This window comes from Rattus rattus, chromosome 1 (genome assembly GCF_011064425.1).
Source record: "Rattus rattus isolate New Zealand chromosome 1, Rrattus_CSIRO_v1, whole genome shotgun sequence".
NCBI lineage: Eukaryota > Metazoa > Chordata > Mammalia > Rodentia > Muridae > Rattus > Rattus rattus.
In genome coordinates, this window is record NC_046154.1 from 253331430 (window position 1) to 253349795 (window position 18366).

The 18366-nt window shown below is 51.8% G+C and overlaps 1 protein-coding gene across 1 annotated transcript in view; it reads right to left on the reverse strand.

Moving 5' to 3' along the window:
- Positions 1-18366, reverse strand: part of Efcab6 (EF-hand calcium binding domain 6) — a 182008-nt gene that overhangs the window by 52305 nt on the left and 111337 nt on the right. Inside the window, exons 17-20 of the mRNA XM_032918784.1 lie at positions 17540-17708; positions 6780-6897; positions 3982-4115; positions 900-1132 (exon numbers count right to left, since the gene is read on the reverse strand). Coding sequence (XP_032774675.1) covers positions 900-1132; positions 3982-4115; positions 6780-6897; positions 17540-17708 — 654 coding nt within the window. The remainder of the gene's footprint in view (positions 1-899; positions 1133-3981; positions 4116-6779; positions 6898-17539; positions 17709-18366) is intronic.

The window sequence follows — 18366 nt, forward strand, 5'->3', positions numbered from 1 at the left end:
ACAAGTAAACAACCTCCATCTGCCAACACAGCGGGAGCTACGAACTGGTAAATAATTTATCTGGGCCAATAAATAACACCACCTGTGACGAGGTGGGATCCTATCAGAAATGCCAGGCACATGCGCTTATCAGTCCTGCCAGATGTAGCCCCTCCACCTGGGCCTGTCAGAGGAGGAGAGCCTTGAGATGAGACTAAGTTGAAGCCTCGGCACCCATGAAGGAAGCTAGCTGTGGTGGTGCACGCTCGCAAGCTCAGGGAGAGGCAATGTCTCAAAGATAGGGCGGGTGGTTCCTGAGGAACACCACTGTGGCTGACCTGAGGCTGACCTCTGACCTCCACGCACAGGTATACACACCCACCCCCATATGTCACACACAGGAACACACACATACACACTTTAAACAGAATGATATAGTACTGTCAGGGAAAGACCAGTGATTCTGCTCACATCGGCTTTCTACAGATGACAGTGGGTGCTTCTACGCTACGTATCCCTTAGGTGGTGTCCCTACTCTCAAGGCCTCAGACAACAGAGTCTGTCCAAAGGCTTCCAATGCTTCCGCCTTGAAAGGCTGAGCAGAAGGCCACACCTCTGACTCCATGCAGAGAAATGGAGGAGTGCATGCATTTATATGAATGAGAAAAGGCCTGGTAGGCAGTGAGCTATGAAGTCACATCCCCGTGGACACCATGGCTGTCTTATCTGACTGTTCTATCTCCCACGTGGTGTGCACGTGCTTTCTAAACTCAGAAAAAGGAGGCGGGGAGAGAAAAGAAAGGGAAAAGAGGTGGTTCCAGGCTCATTTTTGTGTCCCACCGTGGCCGCGGCAGCACTGCTGGTCTTGCTGGTGGAGGGGCCGGCATGCGCCGATGGCTCTGACCGCACCACCTTCTTACCTAATGAGTCTTTGAGGTGCCTCATCTGACTTCCAGGGTCTCTTCTCACACAGGTTCTGAAACTCTCGGAAGTTTAGCGTGACGCTAAGTCTCAAGCCCATGAGGCTGAGGAAGCGTTCGAACTCGAAGTCCATCATGTTGATCAGCAGGTACTGTAGCAGTCTGTGAAGGTCATGCATGCTGATGATGCCGTCCCTGTCTGTGTCTATTCTAAAGAAGGCGGCGTACGCGTCCTACGAGCAGAACACACACGTCAATGCACTTCTCTTCCACCTACACACAGCCACCCCGTACAGGGACACGGAGGGAGCTCCTGTCCTGGCCAGATGCCACTCAGGGAAGTGGGAAACTTAAGGAGTGAGGGCAGCTCGGGACACCTGCATGTCCTGTACCTGCCCATGGAGTGAGGAGAGTGGGCAGGGCTTCCCGGAGAAGGCAAAACTCTCCCTGCCCTGGAGTGTTTGGACTGTCTGGCCACATCTCTTTTCAGATAAGCAAACCCTATGTCAGGTTTCACAACCAGGAGCCACCTGTGTCAGGGCTCTGTCTGGAAGGCCGAGAGGAAGCCCTTTGCTCTGTTCATGGTGCTGCCCAGAGGCCCCATGATCGGGATATAAAGAAACAGGTTCACAGCCTCTATCAGTGTAACTTTGGGTCAGGCATCTGACCGTGACACCCTTTGCCTCTTCAGATATAAAACTGCTAAATAATGGGCCACACTTTGGTGGCCCTTTGGCTTGTTCTGGGAGTATCCTAAAAGACTATCACTATGTCTGCTGCCTAAAGTCAGACAGCGAGTGGACCAACATCTGCCTATGGCCACAATGTGCACTGTCCCCTGACTTGCAGAGCTGCTGACATGGTCCTAGTATCCTGTTTCTGAGGAGCCCTTACACTGCCCTCTCCTGGGAACTTGAGGATGTCTCCTGGTGTCTTGAAGATGCCACACCGATCCCTTCAGACTACAGCTCCCCATCAGGAGTTGCTCAGAACACTGAGTGGGCCTGTTTCTTGTTAGTGTCTGATTAGGTGCTTTGGGTTTTCGTGGAAAGTTCTAGCTGAGATACCTCACTGATTCGGTCACCAGACATTCCTATGTGCAGTCACTGTGCTGGAAAAAACATGGGGATGGTTTAAACGATGTCAGCTCTGCTCAGAGTCACTGCACGTAGAGGGGAGGGGGCTCTGCCGGGGCTAAGTAGAGCTGCAGACTCACCTGTTCATAGGTTCCCTCTAACTCTGGCTCTGAGCCTCTCATACTGCTGACCCACTGTGCGGGTCAAAGGCCAAACCTCCTGCTCAATCCTCTCGGGTCTCTTGGCTTGGCAGATGGTTACAAGACCACATACTCAAGAGTCCCAAGTCCTCCTGTTTGTGTCTCACAGATATGTCACATATCAGACTCTCTCCCTGTGCCTGGAACCTACCCTCCTCACCCACTTGCCTCACAAGTTTACAAGCTTCCGTCTCAGAAGTTCCCCTCCCCAACATGACAATCCTGGGTGCCATCACAGAGGCCGTGATGAATAGATACGCTCTAGTTTCTGGCTATTGCAGCCAACAGCTATTGGGCTTTGGGTAAGACTCTCCATCTCTGACCATGTTTCCTCAATATCTACTCGATAGGGTGGGTGGAGAGTAAAGAAAATACACATGTGTGCTCCCAGGCACATGACCAGAACCCTCACTGATTCACCAGCTAAGCAAGCACTGATCGCCGTGGGGAGCAGGCAGGGGGTGGTTGGTGGGTGGAGAAAGATGGTGGAATTGTGGCTCAACCCACGTACAGACGCATGCAGGCTGAGTCCCTGTGAGCCAGCGGATCCACGTGGCTCATGTGGACGGCTTAAAGAAGACAGGGAGCTGGGATGGCCAAAGCCATCCCGTAGGAGAGGAGAAGTTGCCCAGGAGAGGAACGGAAATGCGAGTGAGGAGAGGGCCACGCCAGAGCAGAGGCAGAACAAAGAGTTGGAGTCAACAGGAGGCTGAGGACCTCGAGTGGACGGCGTGCCTGCAAGACCAGCTTCAGACCGCGTGGTGGAAAACGGAGTGTAGAGGGGTGGCTTATGCCATCCTCCTGCGGTCCTGCTTCATTCTGCTCGCTGTTTTAAAGGACGGGGTGCAGGTGCAATGGCTGGGTCTGTAGATGCAGCCAGAGGCATGCTCCTGTGCATGCCCTTGCCAGCCAGGTGACCGGACTGAAGGTCAAGACCATAGGGACCGCAGAGGACCTGGATGAGGCTCCTACTAGGGCATGTCCTCAGGTCACCACAGGCTCTCTGGTTCTCCTGGCTTCTTCCCTGCCTGTCTGCTGCCTCCCAGTGGTCTGCTCACCTACCTACTCCTGACCAGTTAGGAGGGGCCCAATCTTCCTACAAAGTCGAGTGCTCTCACCCCACACAGGCAAATTATTAAGCTCATCTTCCTTCTTCTCTAAACCCTTCCTACTTGTTACCATGGAGTTTGGGACCATTGGTCAACCTTGTCCACTGAAGGTCTCATGTGCAGGCAGTCCATGTTTCTGTTCTGCTGTTTGTCTTCCCTTAGAGAGCCCTGTTGGTTCCTGACCAGCTTGAGCTCCTTTCTGCCTTCTCCTTCCTTTCCTACCACCATTTGACTTGGCCTTCAGACCTGGAACAGGGGCCCTTCATCCTCTGGAGTAGCACACCTTAAAGGGCCCACGGTGCTCTACCAAGACCTCCTCAGAAGGTAGCCACAGTGTCTATGAGTTGCCACTCGCTGTCTGTGTCTTGGACAAGAGTAGACTCTAGGCAGGGCACCCCAGCATTTACTGCAGACTCTGGCTGGCAGCGAGCATGCATACTTTGTTTGGCGCACGAGGGCAGGTGAGCCTGTGCAGGATTCCAAGTCCACTGTCCCATGGGTGGCCATGCTCCCTAAGAGGGGTTTCTTTGTTTCTACCATCAGTGTTGACTGGGCTCTCAGAGTTCAGCTCCCTGTCTCTGTGTTTCCCCTGTAGCTACCAGGCCTGACTGGGTACCAGAACTCATGCATGTGTGAGCTGTAGGGTGGGGAGCAGGGTGGAGCCTTAGAGAAGCTACGATGTAGAGAACCACGTTACCCGGAACGAGTCCTTCAGTTTCTTGGGGAAAATTCTCAGGCATTCCTCAGCGGATACGAAGTGCTCATCCAAATTCGCTTTAGAGGTTGGGCGTGACTGCAGGGGAACTGTTTCCAGTCCACTCAGCATAGAGTCTAAAAGGATAACAAGTGGGAAACTTCCGTGAGCTCTGCAGCCACGCCTCTGCGACGACCTCAGTACCTGCTGCTTCCCTCCTGAAGCCTGGTAGAGAGAGACCCCACACGGCCTAGCACCCCATGGTGCACCATAGCACTGTTCTCTAAGGATCTGCCTCCCTCACCCCCCAACACATCTTAGGAAGGCTCTTATCTCAAAGAGAGCTTGGTTCCCACAACATGGGGACACATCGCACTTGTACATCTGTCCCAGGCTTCTGTCCTTCCTAGTTCACCTCCTGATTCCGAAGGCCTCTCCCTTGTCCTTACTCATTAGCTCAGCAGACTTTCCTCACCACAATCCTTCCGTCATCACTGATAACACCCCGCCAGGGCACATCCCAGAGTTCACAGCCTGGGACTAGAGGGGCTTCTGGTCAGGGCAGATCTGCCCGTAGCAGAGACTCTGGCATATGGCAAGCACATGGGGCTTGTGTTCTGAATGATGGAGTAAGAATGAGTGACTCTCCAAAGTCTAAGCTGGCCCCATTAGCAGTCATCATTTTGCCCCTAGCAAAGAGGCCTCCTTACTTATCCCTTAACGATGATAGAGAACTCAGGAGAGGGGCTCAGAGTTAGATCCCTCCAACTACACGAAGAGCTAGAGTTTCGTGCCCCCTTTTGGTGGCAAGGAAGTGTATGCTGTGCTAGAAACGGGGTTCGTGGGCTCCCTGGCCACCCAGATAGCACTCAGGATTGCACAGCTGGACCTCCGATGGTCATTTATAGCTTCCTCACTCACGCCATGCTCACCAGGTTGGCTCACCAGATGATACATTCTGGGACATGGCTGCAGTAACACGTGGGGTCTTTGGGGGTGGCAGGGTGTGGTCAGGGCCCCCTGACTTCTACTTTCTCCACCTCAAAGTAGGGGCTGATTTACTGCTTAGCAGATCATCAGAGTTAATCCCTCCACAATGAGCAACACACACACATACATAAAAAAACCGCATACATATACACACAGATGCACATTCACAAACACACATATCAACATATATACATACAAATACACACATCTACATACTCACAGACACACATGTCTACATACATACACATGCAAACATAAACATATACACATATACATACATATACACACATGCACATTCACAAACACATATCAACATATGTACATACAAATACACACATCTACATACTCACAGACACACATGTCTACATACATACACATGCAAACATAAACATATACACATATACATACACATACACACAATAAACACATAAACATACACATTCTCACATATATATATACACATATGTACACATATAAACTTATACATACACACATACACACACACACACACACACTCACACACACACCCTAGGGTCACTGGAGCATGACTTTCCCTTCCTGAAGCATCTGGCCCTGTAGGGCCTAGAAGAGGGCAGCAACAGCAGGTTACTGAGAGTGGTAGGGACAGGTCAGGGAGAAACAGGGCAGGCAGAGGAGGATGGGACACATTGTCCCACCAGGCCTCAGGCAGGTGTCCAGAGAGGGCTGCAGCTGCATAGCAGATATGCCTCAGAGCTCTTCTTCCTGCAATTTCCTTCAGGGGTGTCAAACAGACAGGAAGTGACAGCATTCTAAGCTGTCTCTGATGACCAGGGCCTCCCTCTCACACAGGGGAAGGGCTGTCTCTCACTGTGTAAGCAGGGATGCTGCCTGGGGCAGGGTCGATGAAGTCACCCCTCAAGGCCAGTGACAGGGGAAGGGACATGTGACCCGGGTTTCTAGAGTCTCTGTCCGGCCATCCTGTAGGCCTTGCAGCAATAAGAAATAAAACCCTGTGCCTCTGTACAGGAACTTGGTAGCTTTGCCAAGGAGCTGGACTCTGAGAGAAGGGGATGGATGACCCTAGAATCTTGAAAGGGCCAGGGGCCCAGCTGTTGGCTCTCACGAGAGACTGACGAGCGGAAGCACGGGTGGCCAAGGAGGTGATTCAGCTCTGCCTACCTCATGACACAAAATACGCTGCCTAACTTTTTAAGGACCATTAGGGATAGGTATAAATATGACCAGCCTCAGTGGCCTTGGGTTCTTCCCTGAATCTAGACTGTCTACATCCCCACCTGGGAAGAGAAAGGAACAATGGTAGCCTGCAAGCCACATTGCTAATTACAGTCAAGCATCTAGAGAGAGAGAGAGAGAGAGAGAGAGAGAGAGAGAGAGAGAGAGACAGAGAGAAACAGAGACAGAGAGAGACAGAGAGACAGAGAGAGACAGAGAGAGACAGAGACAGAGAGAGACAGAGACAGAGAGACAGAGATCCCACAACCTTGTGCATGCCAGGCAAGAACTCCTGAAACACGCATATCCCCAGTCCTCAGATAGCCATCTTTTATGGAGGAAAGTCTTAAAGGCTGTGAGGTGGGTCTGAGGAAGCACTCTGGGGATCCTCTACTCTGAGTCTGTAGTCCACTCACCAAGTTCTGCTCAACTTGGTGAAAGGACTAAAACATGGATAAGATTAGGCAAAGATGGCTTCCACCTCTCCGCCAGGGACTGTCGTCAAATGAGGAAACTGGCGGCACTGCCAGGAAAGACCTGTGGTGACATCAGGCCCCATCGTGGGCAAGATACGCCAGCATCTGCTGGCTAGCTACCTTCAAATCCCATGGTAAAGTCCTGGTAGCTCATGCCTTCTTCGTTCTTGAAGCCTAACTTGGAAGCTAGCATTGCATATTGGCAGTCATTCATAGGCATTCCACTTCTCTCCAGGACCTAGCAGGGAGGAGAGCAAGAGGGAGAGAGGCATCAGGGTGGCTGTCCCATAAGCCACTGCTCCTCTGCAGGCTCCGGCAGCCATTATTACTTGTCTGCCTCCCCAACCCCGCCCTCTGTGTCCCTAGATGGGTGGGGCCAGCCCTCGGTGTCCCTAGATGGAGGCTCGGGCTTGTTTCTGGGGCTTGTGAGTAAACAAAGGGCTCAGGCAGTATGACACTTAGACACAGCCGGCTCAGCAGCTCTTCATCAAGGCCCTGCCAGCCAAGGTGCCCAGCTCTCTTGCCTCTCAAGCGGCTTCTATGGCCCATAAGCTAGTTTTTATTTCACACATTTTCCCAGGTCAGAGGCATGATGAAGGCAGTCTTCCAGAGGGAAAGTAAGGTTGTCCTCTAGCTTCATCGTGAGCCACAGAGGAAAGCCGTGAGGCTGTCTGAGGGGAGGGCAGCGACAAGTACCATTTGGCCTCTCCTTGTGCGAGTCCGCTCGCTGAAGGTGGTCTCTGGATCCTTCGCTCCAGCACTGACACACACTTCTGTTCGGTTTGTGTATATGGTGTGAAGTGGGGAACAAAGGAGCAAATACGTGTCCCTCTGTGACAAGCACTGGGACAGCATTGTCCCACAGCCACCTTCCTAGAAGACTGAATAGTCAAGCTGCTGTGGGCAGATGGCTTTGGCTCAGTGGTGGTCATGGGCAATCCAGGAGCTATCTGCCTGGAAGGAGCCTGGCACAGAGGGGAGGATCAGTGCAGGGGAACGAAGACTGTTTGTCCTTGCTGTTTCCCCGGTGTTCACACTCTGAGAGAGGACGGAGACCCATTCAATGAAGGCTGCGGACTACAGGTTCAGAACGGGGCTATGTGTCTAGCAGGATGACAGAGGTAGAAGGTTTGCTGAAAGCTTGTGGAAGGCTCAATGCTCAAGGTTGTAGGGAGGGCTGTTTTGTCTGCAGTCTGGCCACACTGGGACGGTGGATGTGACTAGACTGGCTTTATTGAAACTCACTACCAGGAGGGCCCATTGAGCCACAGAGGAGTCGATGACGCTCCCAGGAAGGACAGCTGGACGACCCAATCTGTGCTGTCCTCTTTATGGTGCCCCACATTGGTCAGTACAGAGAAAGAGTTCCCAGGCCAGATGCCACAGCACAGACATCAGCAGTAGCCAGCTGTGTTCCCGTGTGCCTCACTCTTGGGAGCAGCTGGCATGGGACCTCAGGAGGAGGCAGGTACTCTAAAAGACACTAGCTTGCCATACCCAGGCTCGGTGGAACATAGATGTCATCTGAAGTCCCTATAGGGCCCAGCAAGCCTACTCTATTGCTCCCTTAACTCAGATGGAGCCTTGGCCGTGAACATCAGTATCCCTGAAGCTTGGCACTGGTCTCCTTTTCTCAGGATCACATAGCACAGAGGAGACGTGGACATGAGTTGACACAGTTGGATAATTCTGGTGTTGCACAAAGCCAGTGGAGGCCAATGTGGGGACATAAGGCAGGGCTGGGCCCCATTCCATCACCCTCACTGAGACGCTACTCTCTGACTGGGTGCCCTGCACTGTGCGAGCTCTCTGAGGCACTCAGGGCCCTACGTTTCATCCCAGAGGCTCAGAGAAAGGATCTCCCAGAATCCTGTATAAAGACCTGAAAACAAATGCTACTGACTTACCCTGGCCACCTGGCCTGGCTCTCATCACGAACCACCTCATACCACTGGAGTAAAGAAGCCAGGCTGGAGAAAGAATGGGGCACTAGAAGTAGACGGTACTCACACAGTGAAAGACGGAGCTGCCTGCTGTGGGACCCTGGCCCTCACACAAACCCCAACTGGCCACATGGGAGGAAGCTAACTGGGGTCTTGGCAAATACCTTGTGACCCCACCAGTTGGGAAAGTGCAGGAAGCCACCAAGGGGCTGCGAACAGGCCTGGCTTCGTGTGTCTGCACCTTCTCTGGAGGCTTCAGAAAGCAGTTTCTCCTCTCACCCTTCACCTGGACACTAAGCCTCTGCCTCCCCACTGGCCTGCAGACTTTGAACCCCTTGAACGGACTAGACTTGGCTCCGTGCACAGAAGTCACCATTTATTCGTGTTGTCACATGTCCTTTCTGGAGTGCAGGATGAGGATACGGGGATGAACAGTGAGAAGATGGTAATACACCCTTCCTGGCTGGTGTGTGTGTGTGTGTGTGTGTGTGTGTGTGTGGTCTTTGTGTGTGTATGCATGTATACACATGTGCCTGTATGTGTGTGTGCACAAGCGCGTGTGTGCATGTGTATCTGTGGGTGTGTGAACAGGCCACAGTGTGCTGACTGCAGGACCAGGAGCTGCAGGGGTAGTGGCATTACTGAGGAAAAGTGTCGAATTCCAAGGCCATGCTTTGACTGGGAATCCCATGCCATCTGTGCCACTCTCTGTGTTCCCAGGCCCAGCTCTGTGGAGGTTTCTGTCGTAGCATGGGGTGCAATGAGTGTTTAGAGAGAAAGCTGCAGCCCACGCAAAAGCACCCAGAGGCAATGGGTCTCGGAAATGAATAGATGGGTTACTCACTTTGAGAAATAACTTCCTATTTTGAAAACAATCACACATGAATTATTCATTGCAAAGTCCTCCTGCTTAGTCCTTTCATAAAAACATATGCAGTGGAGGGAAAGAAAATGTCTGCAGGCAAGTGTTTCCCAGCCTGGAGGGTTGTGAAGCACTGGGGAGACGCCGGAGCCTGCCTGGCCAGTGGGCTGGGTGTGCAGTTCCCCAGGGGCCAAGAGTGCCCTGTGACGCCTGATCTCACTGGCAAGCTTCTCAGAAGCACTGGGCTCCCCCCAGGCTGCACCCCTCTCAGCTGCAAAGACCACGGCAGTGGATCCAGAAGACTTCATCCTCAACACCTGCCACCAGCTCACAGGAGGCAGGGACTCAGCCCCAGCCAAAGCCTGTCTTCTGGGAGACTCTCCTGAAAGACCATTGAAAGGTGACATACTAGTATCAAATCCTTCAGTGTGTGTGTGTGTGTGTGTGTGTGTGTGTGTGTGTGTGTGTGTGTGTGTGTGTGTGTGTGTGTGTGTGTGTGTGTGTGTGTGTGTGTGTGTGCGTGTGTGTGTGTGTGTGTGTGTGTGTGTGTGTGTGTGTGTGTGTGTGTGTGTGTGTGTGTGTGCGTGTGTGTGTGTATGTGTGTGTATTTGTGTGTGTGTGTGTGATATGAGGTGTGTTTGTATATGTGTATGTGGTGTCTGTGTGTAGAGGTGTGTGTATGTGTGGGTGTGTGTGTGTGTGTGTGATGTGTGTGTGTGTGTGTGTGTATGTGTGTGTGTGTGTGTGTGTGTGTGTGTGTGTATGTGTATGTGTGTGTGTGTGTGTGTGTGTGTGTGTGTGTGTCTGTACATGTACATGTTTTGGTTTTACTCACTAAGCAGGGTAGAAGAGTTAACCAGTGGGCCTCAAGGATCTACCCATCTCTGCTTCTCCAGCACTGGGAATCCAAGAGTGCACCATCATGGAGTCTGGGAAGCCAATTCAGGTCCTCACGCTTGCAAAGCAAGTGCTTCACAACAGACCTGTCTTGCCAGCATCTCGTCTGAAATTTCTAATGCTCCAAAGGGTCGCCTCTGTGGACCCTGCCTAGGACAGACTTCACTGTGGAGGAGCCTTTCTCCAAGTGCTGAGTAACGTATTGACTTGGTGTGGGACTTCTGGTGCTCTGAGTGACAAGTGCCCAGTGACGGTGGCTGGCGGGACCCAGGCCTTTCTTGGGGCCTGTATGTGTGGCATGCTTGCTGTGCCTCTGTGTCATGTTTCTGGTGTTTTCTCTTGAGGACACAATGCTACACAGTTTATCTAGAGGAATATTGCATCACTCCACATACAAAGCAGACAGCCTGAGGCCACTAGGGGCCCCTGCTGTCCTTTCCGCTCCACTGTCATGTTTTCTATTTACATATAGAGCAAACTCTCCAAGGCAAGGCTGTCTTTCAGCCTTCCACACTCCTGTGCCAATTGCTCTTCATTCCCATGTGCATGTGAGGTGTGTGTCTGTGTGGACACACATGTGTGAGGCTGATATGGGAATTAGCCTCAATTCCTCTTCTTTCAGGCAGAGTCTTAATCAAACCCAGAGCTCACTAATATAGCCAGTTTTGCAGCCAGCTCCCTTTGAGGATCCATGTCTCTGCCTTCCAAGGCAGAAATGGCAGGCAGCCATGCCCACCCTGAATTCATGTGGGGTTTGAATGCCAGTCCTCATGCCTCAGTGGCAAGGACTTTAACCCCTGAGGTGGTAAACGCGTTAACCCCTAGGCATCTCCTGTTGGCACGTCTTTATCCCTTCATCTGAGCATCTGAGCCTTCCCAGCATCTCATTCCGAGTTTGGGAACGTCCTGCAGTGTGGCTGGTGCTGGAGATGGGTTCTCAGTGGGTTTACGTTAGGGTTGGGCCTTCCTTTTACTTTGCCCGGTTTAATCTGAAGACATCCATTTGTCTCCAGTGCAAAAGGGAGACCTTGGACACAGAGTTCCAAGCTGATGTGGTTCTGACTTTGAGCCCACCCTTACCTCCAGTGCATAGTGTCCCGCTGTCCTCCAGCTCTGTCATTCCTGCTGGGGGTCAGGCAGCTGCTCAGAGTATGGCTTGCCCTGATCTGATTTAGGTTTTCAGCACCTTGTGTTTATTCTACGTTGGATTTTCCTGAGTTTCTTAAACCCACAAATTTCGGCCTTCCACTAAAAGTGTAACATTTAGCACTTGTACATCCCACACACGTGTATACACACACACACACACACACACACACACACACACACACACACACACATACACACACACATACCACACACACAACACACACACACACACACACATACACACACACACTGACACACACACATACACACACACACTCACACACACTCACACACACACACACACTATCTTGTGGGATTTTGGATTATATGTAAAATTGAAGTATATGGCAAACAGTAGTACCAAAGAGATTATAAAGTGCCAAAAACTACACAAAAACTACAACTCTCGTCTTAACGGGAATAAGAAGTAATTTATTCCAGAGCCATTTTGAGTGACCACGGTCCAGAAATACAGACTTCGTTACCCCAAATTCCACGTTCCTATGTGCAGGCAGTTTAATGAAGATTTTATAATGTTATGTGGAATGAAGAAGTTGTCAATCAAGGCGACTTTGCGCCCGTGGGTACATCAGAGAGATGGGTGTACTGGGATGGGGGCGCTATCCTGTAGGCTCCAGACACTACCTGATGACACTCTTCGCTTTCGGATTGCTAGAAGGTCGCAATCTGCTAAGTTAACTGACTCCACAGGGTTTTAATCCATTTGTCACAAGATGTTAGTTCCATTCGGAGGTGGGCAAGGAATGGCTGTCCCAGAGGGCTAGAACTGGCCCACGCTAAGCTAGCCTCTGGCCCTGCAACACCCAACATCTCCTTGGCACTGAAGCAGAAGATCAGCCAGGCAGGTTCCGCAGACAGCTTCTTTCCGGGAGTTTTCACAGTACTAAAGCACCCTGCACTGCTATGGAGGTGCAAACAGTAAGCTGCAATCAGCACGGCCTTCACAACAGGACCAGACCTGTGTCCGCTCATAATGGGTGTAAGGGAGCGGGGACAATAGTACCAGACAAGCTAATAGCAAGACCTGTCAGAAAAGGAACCATGTGCTGTCCAGGTTAGAGAAAAGGCTAAGGCACTCAACTACAGACAAGTAAGCTGGATGTGCCCCCGAGAGGCTGGCCACAAATGGCCAGAGAGTCTGAAAGTCAGAGAAGGCGCCAGCCCGATGCTCATCAAAAGAAAGAAGTAAGTGGGCCCGAGGCTGGGCAGCACCCCACTATCTGCCAGAGTCATGCAGATGCACAGGAACCTCGGCGGTTTTGAAATCTACGTTAGCCAGTAACAGAGCCTCAGGGTGAATCACGCAACATTCGCAGAACACAGAAGAGCCTTGCAAACAAACCCACAGACACTGAACAGACGCCAGCCACACTTCCTCCAACAATGTGGAATGAGCCAGTGAGACCTCCGTAACAGTACAGAACTTCTAAAGGCTCAGGGAGCCCAAGCGATTACCTCAGGAAGGTAAGATCCTTCCTACTGACCGTAGATGAGGGTCAGAGATCAGTTTGCTGCTGCTGGAGCCGTTTGGATGTGGCTACCTGCCCTAGGAGTCCAACTGCTCTCTGCCCCAGGCTGTGGCTAGAACACAGAGAAATAAACATAGACTTCTGAGGGTCTTGTGGTGCTTAGGCCAACAGACTTAGGTGTGGAGGACCCCCAAACAAGGTTGGTGGGCCTATTAAGGCATCCTGGACATCAGGAAGGTTATGGGAATAGGGAGCCCAATCACTGAGCTAAACCTCTGTCTATACACCCTCCTTTACCTACCATCCATCATGTAGGCTTCGGCTGCTCCCCGGACCACTCCCTGAGCCCCCAATGAGGACAGCCTTTGCTCTGGAAGCCGAATCTGCTGCTCTGAGTACTGCATCTGGTTAGGCCTTCACAGGAAACTATCCAGCATTTTGCCACTGGCAGCACAGAAGAGACTCTCGGTGTCCTCTGAGTGCCTGACCTGATTCATGTCACCTTGATGCAAGCTAGGTCATCTGAAGGAGGAAACCTCAACTGAGAAAAATGCCTCCGTAAGATCCAGATGTAGGGCATTCTCTTCAGTAGTGATTGATGGGGAGGGCCCAGCCCACTGTGGGTGGGTCCATCCTTAGGCTGATGGTCCTGGATTCTGTAAGAAAACAGGCTCAGTAAGCAGCATCCCTCCATGGCCTCTGCATCAGCTCCTGTCTCCAGGTTCCTGCTCTGTCTAAATTCCTGACTTGTCTTCCTCCTGGTATGGAAATGTAAGACAAATAAACCCTTTCCTCTCCGAGTTGCTTTGGTCATGGTGCTTCAGCCTGTAATTGAAACCCTGACTAAGAGCAGCTCAGAGCCTTTATCTGCAATTGCTCTGAACAGGAACATAAGGAAAGACACTAGAAAGAGCTTTTGACCAAGGCCTCTGCCACATCATGGATACACCCATGTCTCCATTGTGAGCGCATCTCTGCTATTCTTACTCTTGCCCTAACTTGGAATTTTTCCATCATGCAACTGCCCACGGTGCCTAAGAAGGGTCTTCAAAGAGTCTTTTATTGACAGAACAGAATCCAGTGCACCAAAAAGGAACTTAAAGCCAAATGAAGGAAAATATTTACCACTTAAAGTTTTTAAAAGTCTACCATTTGCTCTGTTGTCATAACCACTGAGCCGAGAGCCTGCACTGCTGACTGCACTGGGCATCTTGAGTGGGCCTCTCCCCTGCCTGGGAATAGCACACACGATGGAGAGCTGGTGGGAGGGGCTGTCAGTCAGAGGGTGGGCTGTGCTTCTCTCTGGTACCCAGCGAGCAAGGCCAGGTGCTCCGCCTCAGGAGGGATGTGTGGACACACACACACACACACACACACACACACACACTTTAACAAGATGGCCATTGCAGGCCTCCAAAGGAGTCCAGGTATTCTCCATACCTCTCATCCCACCAACACTCATGGTCCTGCTCCCTGCCAATCACTGGGAAGCCTCCCTGCCAGGAGGCCCGGGCATCTCCTCAGAAGTATGCATCCTCAAAGAGAAAGAAAAGCAACAACGAGAGAAAAGACCCTGAAGGCACAGTACAGGGGACAAGGGGCCGGGAGAGAAGAACAAGGTGAAGAGAGTTGGGAAAGCAGGGTCACCTGGTGAAAAGAGAATCTGGGAACATGAGGAGAGCTGTACAGACAAGAGAGGATCCATGTGACAGGCGGGAGACAACCAGCACTGGGTGCTGGCCTGGGTGAGTAATGGGACAGGTGAGGGCTGGTGTGGAGCATGGTCAGATAGGGGAGAGTGGGCAGACCTGAGGAGGGATGAGGTGGTGGTGGAGCACGCAGGCCTCACAGGCCACACTGGCTGGCTGTGCAGTATCTGGACAAGAAGGAAGCCATCGGAGGCTCTCACTGGGGGACTCCCAGGCTGCTTTACCAAGAACAAACTAGTGGAACAGGGTTCAGATGGGCCAGGGATGAGGTTGCTATAACCACATGGTGTTGGACAGAAAACCGGGGTGTGTCACAGTCTGGACCAATACTGAAGGACGCCACAGACCTTAATGAACAGATTGGATGTGGATGTTGGAAGAAAGCATCAATAAAGGTTAAGGATCGTAGGCTTGGCATCTGGAATAAATCCTTCGTCCCTAACAGAGGCACAGAGTGTTAACATTATGCTGAGATCCTGGGAGGCTGCGTAAGCAGCTCATGGAGAGGTCAGATAGGCAGTTAATACACGAGGCTGGAAGCCAGGAGAATTTTGGTTGGGGCTGTGTGCAACAAACACAGAGTTCTAAGATGGGGAACCCGCCACCAGGCTGGTGGCTGTAGATGCACAGAGATGCCAGACGGGAGCAAGGGTCCGGGCGAGCCTTCACAGCCAGCCTCGAAAGTTCAGCCTTTGCTCTGACACAGCCCCTGCCACTCCCTCTGCACTCTGAATGGTCATGGATGGACCTGTGCCATGAGTCTGTGAACTGAGCGGTGGACACAGCACTGTGTAGGACAATGCTTCACACTGCTAGGGATGCGTTAGGGATGAAGATGGGTACCGGGAACATAGGGTACCATCAACAATCCGGGCAAGGGGCCTTGCGAGTCAGGTGACTGGGGCCCAGTTGCCCTGCAGCCTCTGCAACCAGTTTCTCACAGTTGCTCTCATTCTTCTGAGATGTTCTCACCAAGTCCTGACTGCCCACTTCAGTCCCAGGTACCTTCTCTGTTGCTATATAAAATGGCCAAAAGTAACTCTGGGAGGAACGGGTTTAGTTGACTTATAGGCGGGTTATAGTCCATCACTGAAGGAAAGCACAGCAGAAACTCAAGGCGGGAGCTTGAATCAGAAGCCATGGAGGAATGCTGCTTATTGGCTCATAGCCAGCTTCCTTTCCTATAGAGTCCATTCCCACCCACCCAGGGACAGCACTACCCACAGCCGGCTGCCCCCCCCCCCACATTAGCATCAAGACAGTGCCTCATAAACATGACCGTCAGGCAGTCTGACAAGAAGCAGCCCCTCAAGTGAGATGCCCTCTTCCTAGGTGTGTCAAGTTGGCAACCGACATTAGCCACCATGCTAGGCATCTGGTCCCCAAGCCAGGACACTGGAGCCATCTGAACCTTTCCTCTTTTCTAACCCTAAATTTCTGAGCATGATTTGACTATACATCCCCAAGCCCATCCCCACAGTCCTTATATGCTTAAGTATTAGGTCCAGGACGTCTTTGGTGTATGTGTGGCTGGGCACGCATGTGCACGTAGAGGCCACAGACAGCAAACATCATCTTCTGGTGCCATCTACCTCACTGTTGTGCTGTTGTACTTTTTCAAAGGTAGGGCAGGGAACTGGTACTTGACAATCAGGCTAGCCTGGCCGGCCAGAAAGCCCAGGAACCTGTCTATTTCTGTCTCTGAGTGGTGAGATTACAGCTGTGTACCACGCCAGGCTTGTTACATGGCTGTCAGGGGTTGCACTTGGGTCTTCATGCTTGTGTGGCCAACTTATTGACTGAGCTCTCGTCCTCACCACTAGAAATCCTTTGTTTTGTGAGGAGAGAGGCAGAGGTGGTTTCCTCAGCTATCTGACCTTACCTAGGAGCTCCAGGTTCCCCGTCCCTCCCATCACCAGGCTCTCCTCTGAGGTACACTGAAATGCCACTCCGGGGGTCTCTAACCTAGCACATGCTGGGAGCCCATTATTATGCCTGGCCTCCAGGTAGACATCAGGCAAACAGCAGGCGCTCGGGTGAATATTATCTTCTTAGAAACTGATTCCACTGCACTGTAGCCTGTCCACATGGACACTACAGCAAAGTAGCTGAGATCCTTTCAGAGGACGAGCCAAAGTGCTGCTAGCTGGAGTGCTCGATGAAGGAATCTTAAGCATTCTGAAGCCTGTGCAGGGCCCCTCAAGCTGAGGCTTTTCTGGAACAAAGCTGCTGGCTACACACCCTACCTCTCCCAGATTCTATGCCACTGTGAGTGTGTGTGTGCTTGCGTGCGTGCGTGTGTGAGTTCGTGTGCAAGTGACCAAGCATCTCTGTACTCCCACCCCCAGGGTGTCCCCAATGCATAGAACCAGGTACACGTGGCCAGCCCAACAATGCATCAAGGAAAGTTGTTCGAAAGGTTTAAATACCCAAACCAAGCCACAGCCATACTGGAAATATTGTCAGAGGGAATTTGCTAAAGCAGATGATGTGGGGCCCTCATGAAGCTGTTGAGTGACACCTGGAAATACAGTGGCTCTGCTGAGCGACAAGCCACGCCTCTGCACTTGAGTCTGCGCGCGGCAGCTGGCTCTGGTGCCCCGCTATGTTGCTCCCCTCTTGGTATGTTAAATAAACTGGTCTTTCGGTGGCATCGCCTGTGAATTCTTCTACCATGCACCAACCCCTTTCCCACTATGAAATAAACGAGCAGCAACAATGAATGAATGCATGAATGAATGAATGCATGAATGAATGAAGTGCGTACGCCAGTGGGAAGCAGCACACGCGCCCGGGCAGGAAGGACGCCCCACAGTGGACCGGATCCTACCTTCCGAAATTCCTCCTGGCTGATCTTTACATCGGGGTCTTTGCTGATGCTAAGGAACTCCTGTCTGAACACTGAGTCCTTCTGCTGGATCCGGCGCCTGAGATTATCGATGACTTCTTCCTTGGTCATGTACTTGATCTCCGTGGTTTTGTCCTCCAGGGGCTGGGTTCTGAAACCACAAGTAGACACTGTGATCCCCATCAGCTGACAGAGCATGCCTGCTCGCCCATCCTAAGTGGACAGACATGCTCAGAGATGGGGGCTTCCTTTCTGTGCTTCAGGACTGCAGGGCCAGGACTGCGGTCTGGCAGCACCGTATCTGTAGAGTGGGTGCCAGTGTCCCTGTATAGTGGCCAGACACTGGGGAAGGACAGAACTGTCTTCACACTGAGCCTCTCAACTTGGAGCTGGATGGGAATAGCTTGAGGCTGGTTGGCTGCGATGATTAGGGTTGTCAGCCAGACAGGATCTAGAACTGCCTGGAGACAAGCCAACAGGAACTCCTGGGAGGGACTGATTTTGGCCTGGCCCTGAAGATTATGTTGACCAGGCTAAATGAGATGGGAAAACCCACAGTAAAAGCGGGCAGCACTGTACCCTGGGCTGGGGACCTGAACTGCATAAAAAGGAGACCGAGAGCGAACACCAGCAGTCTTTCCCTGCTCCAGACTGTGGGTGAAATGTCCCCAGCTGCTTCACCTTCCTGCGGCCTTGACTCACCACCACAATGGGCTGCATGTTCTATTGAACACAAAATGCTTTCACACACTAGGGAAACAAAGTCAGGGCCTACAGGGAGGCTTCAAGCTAGACAAAGCATCGTGGGC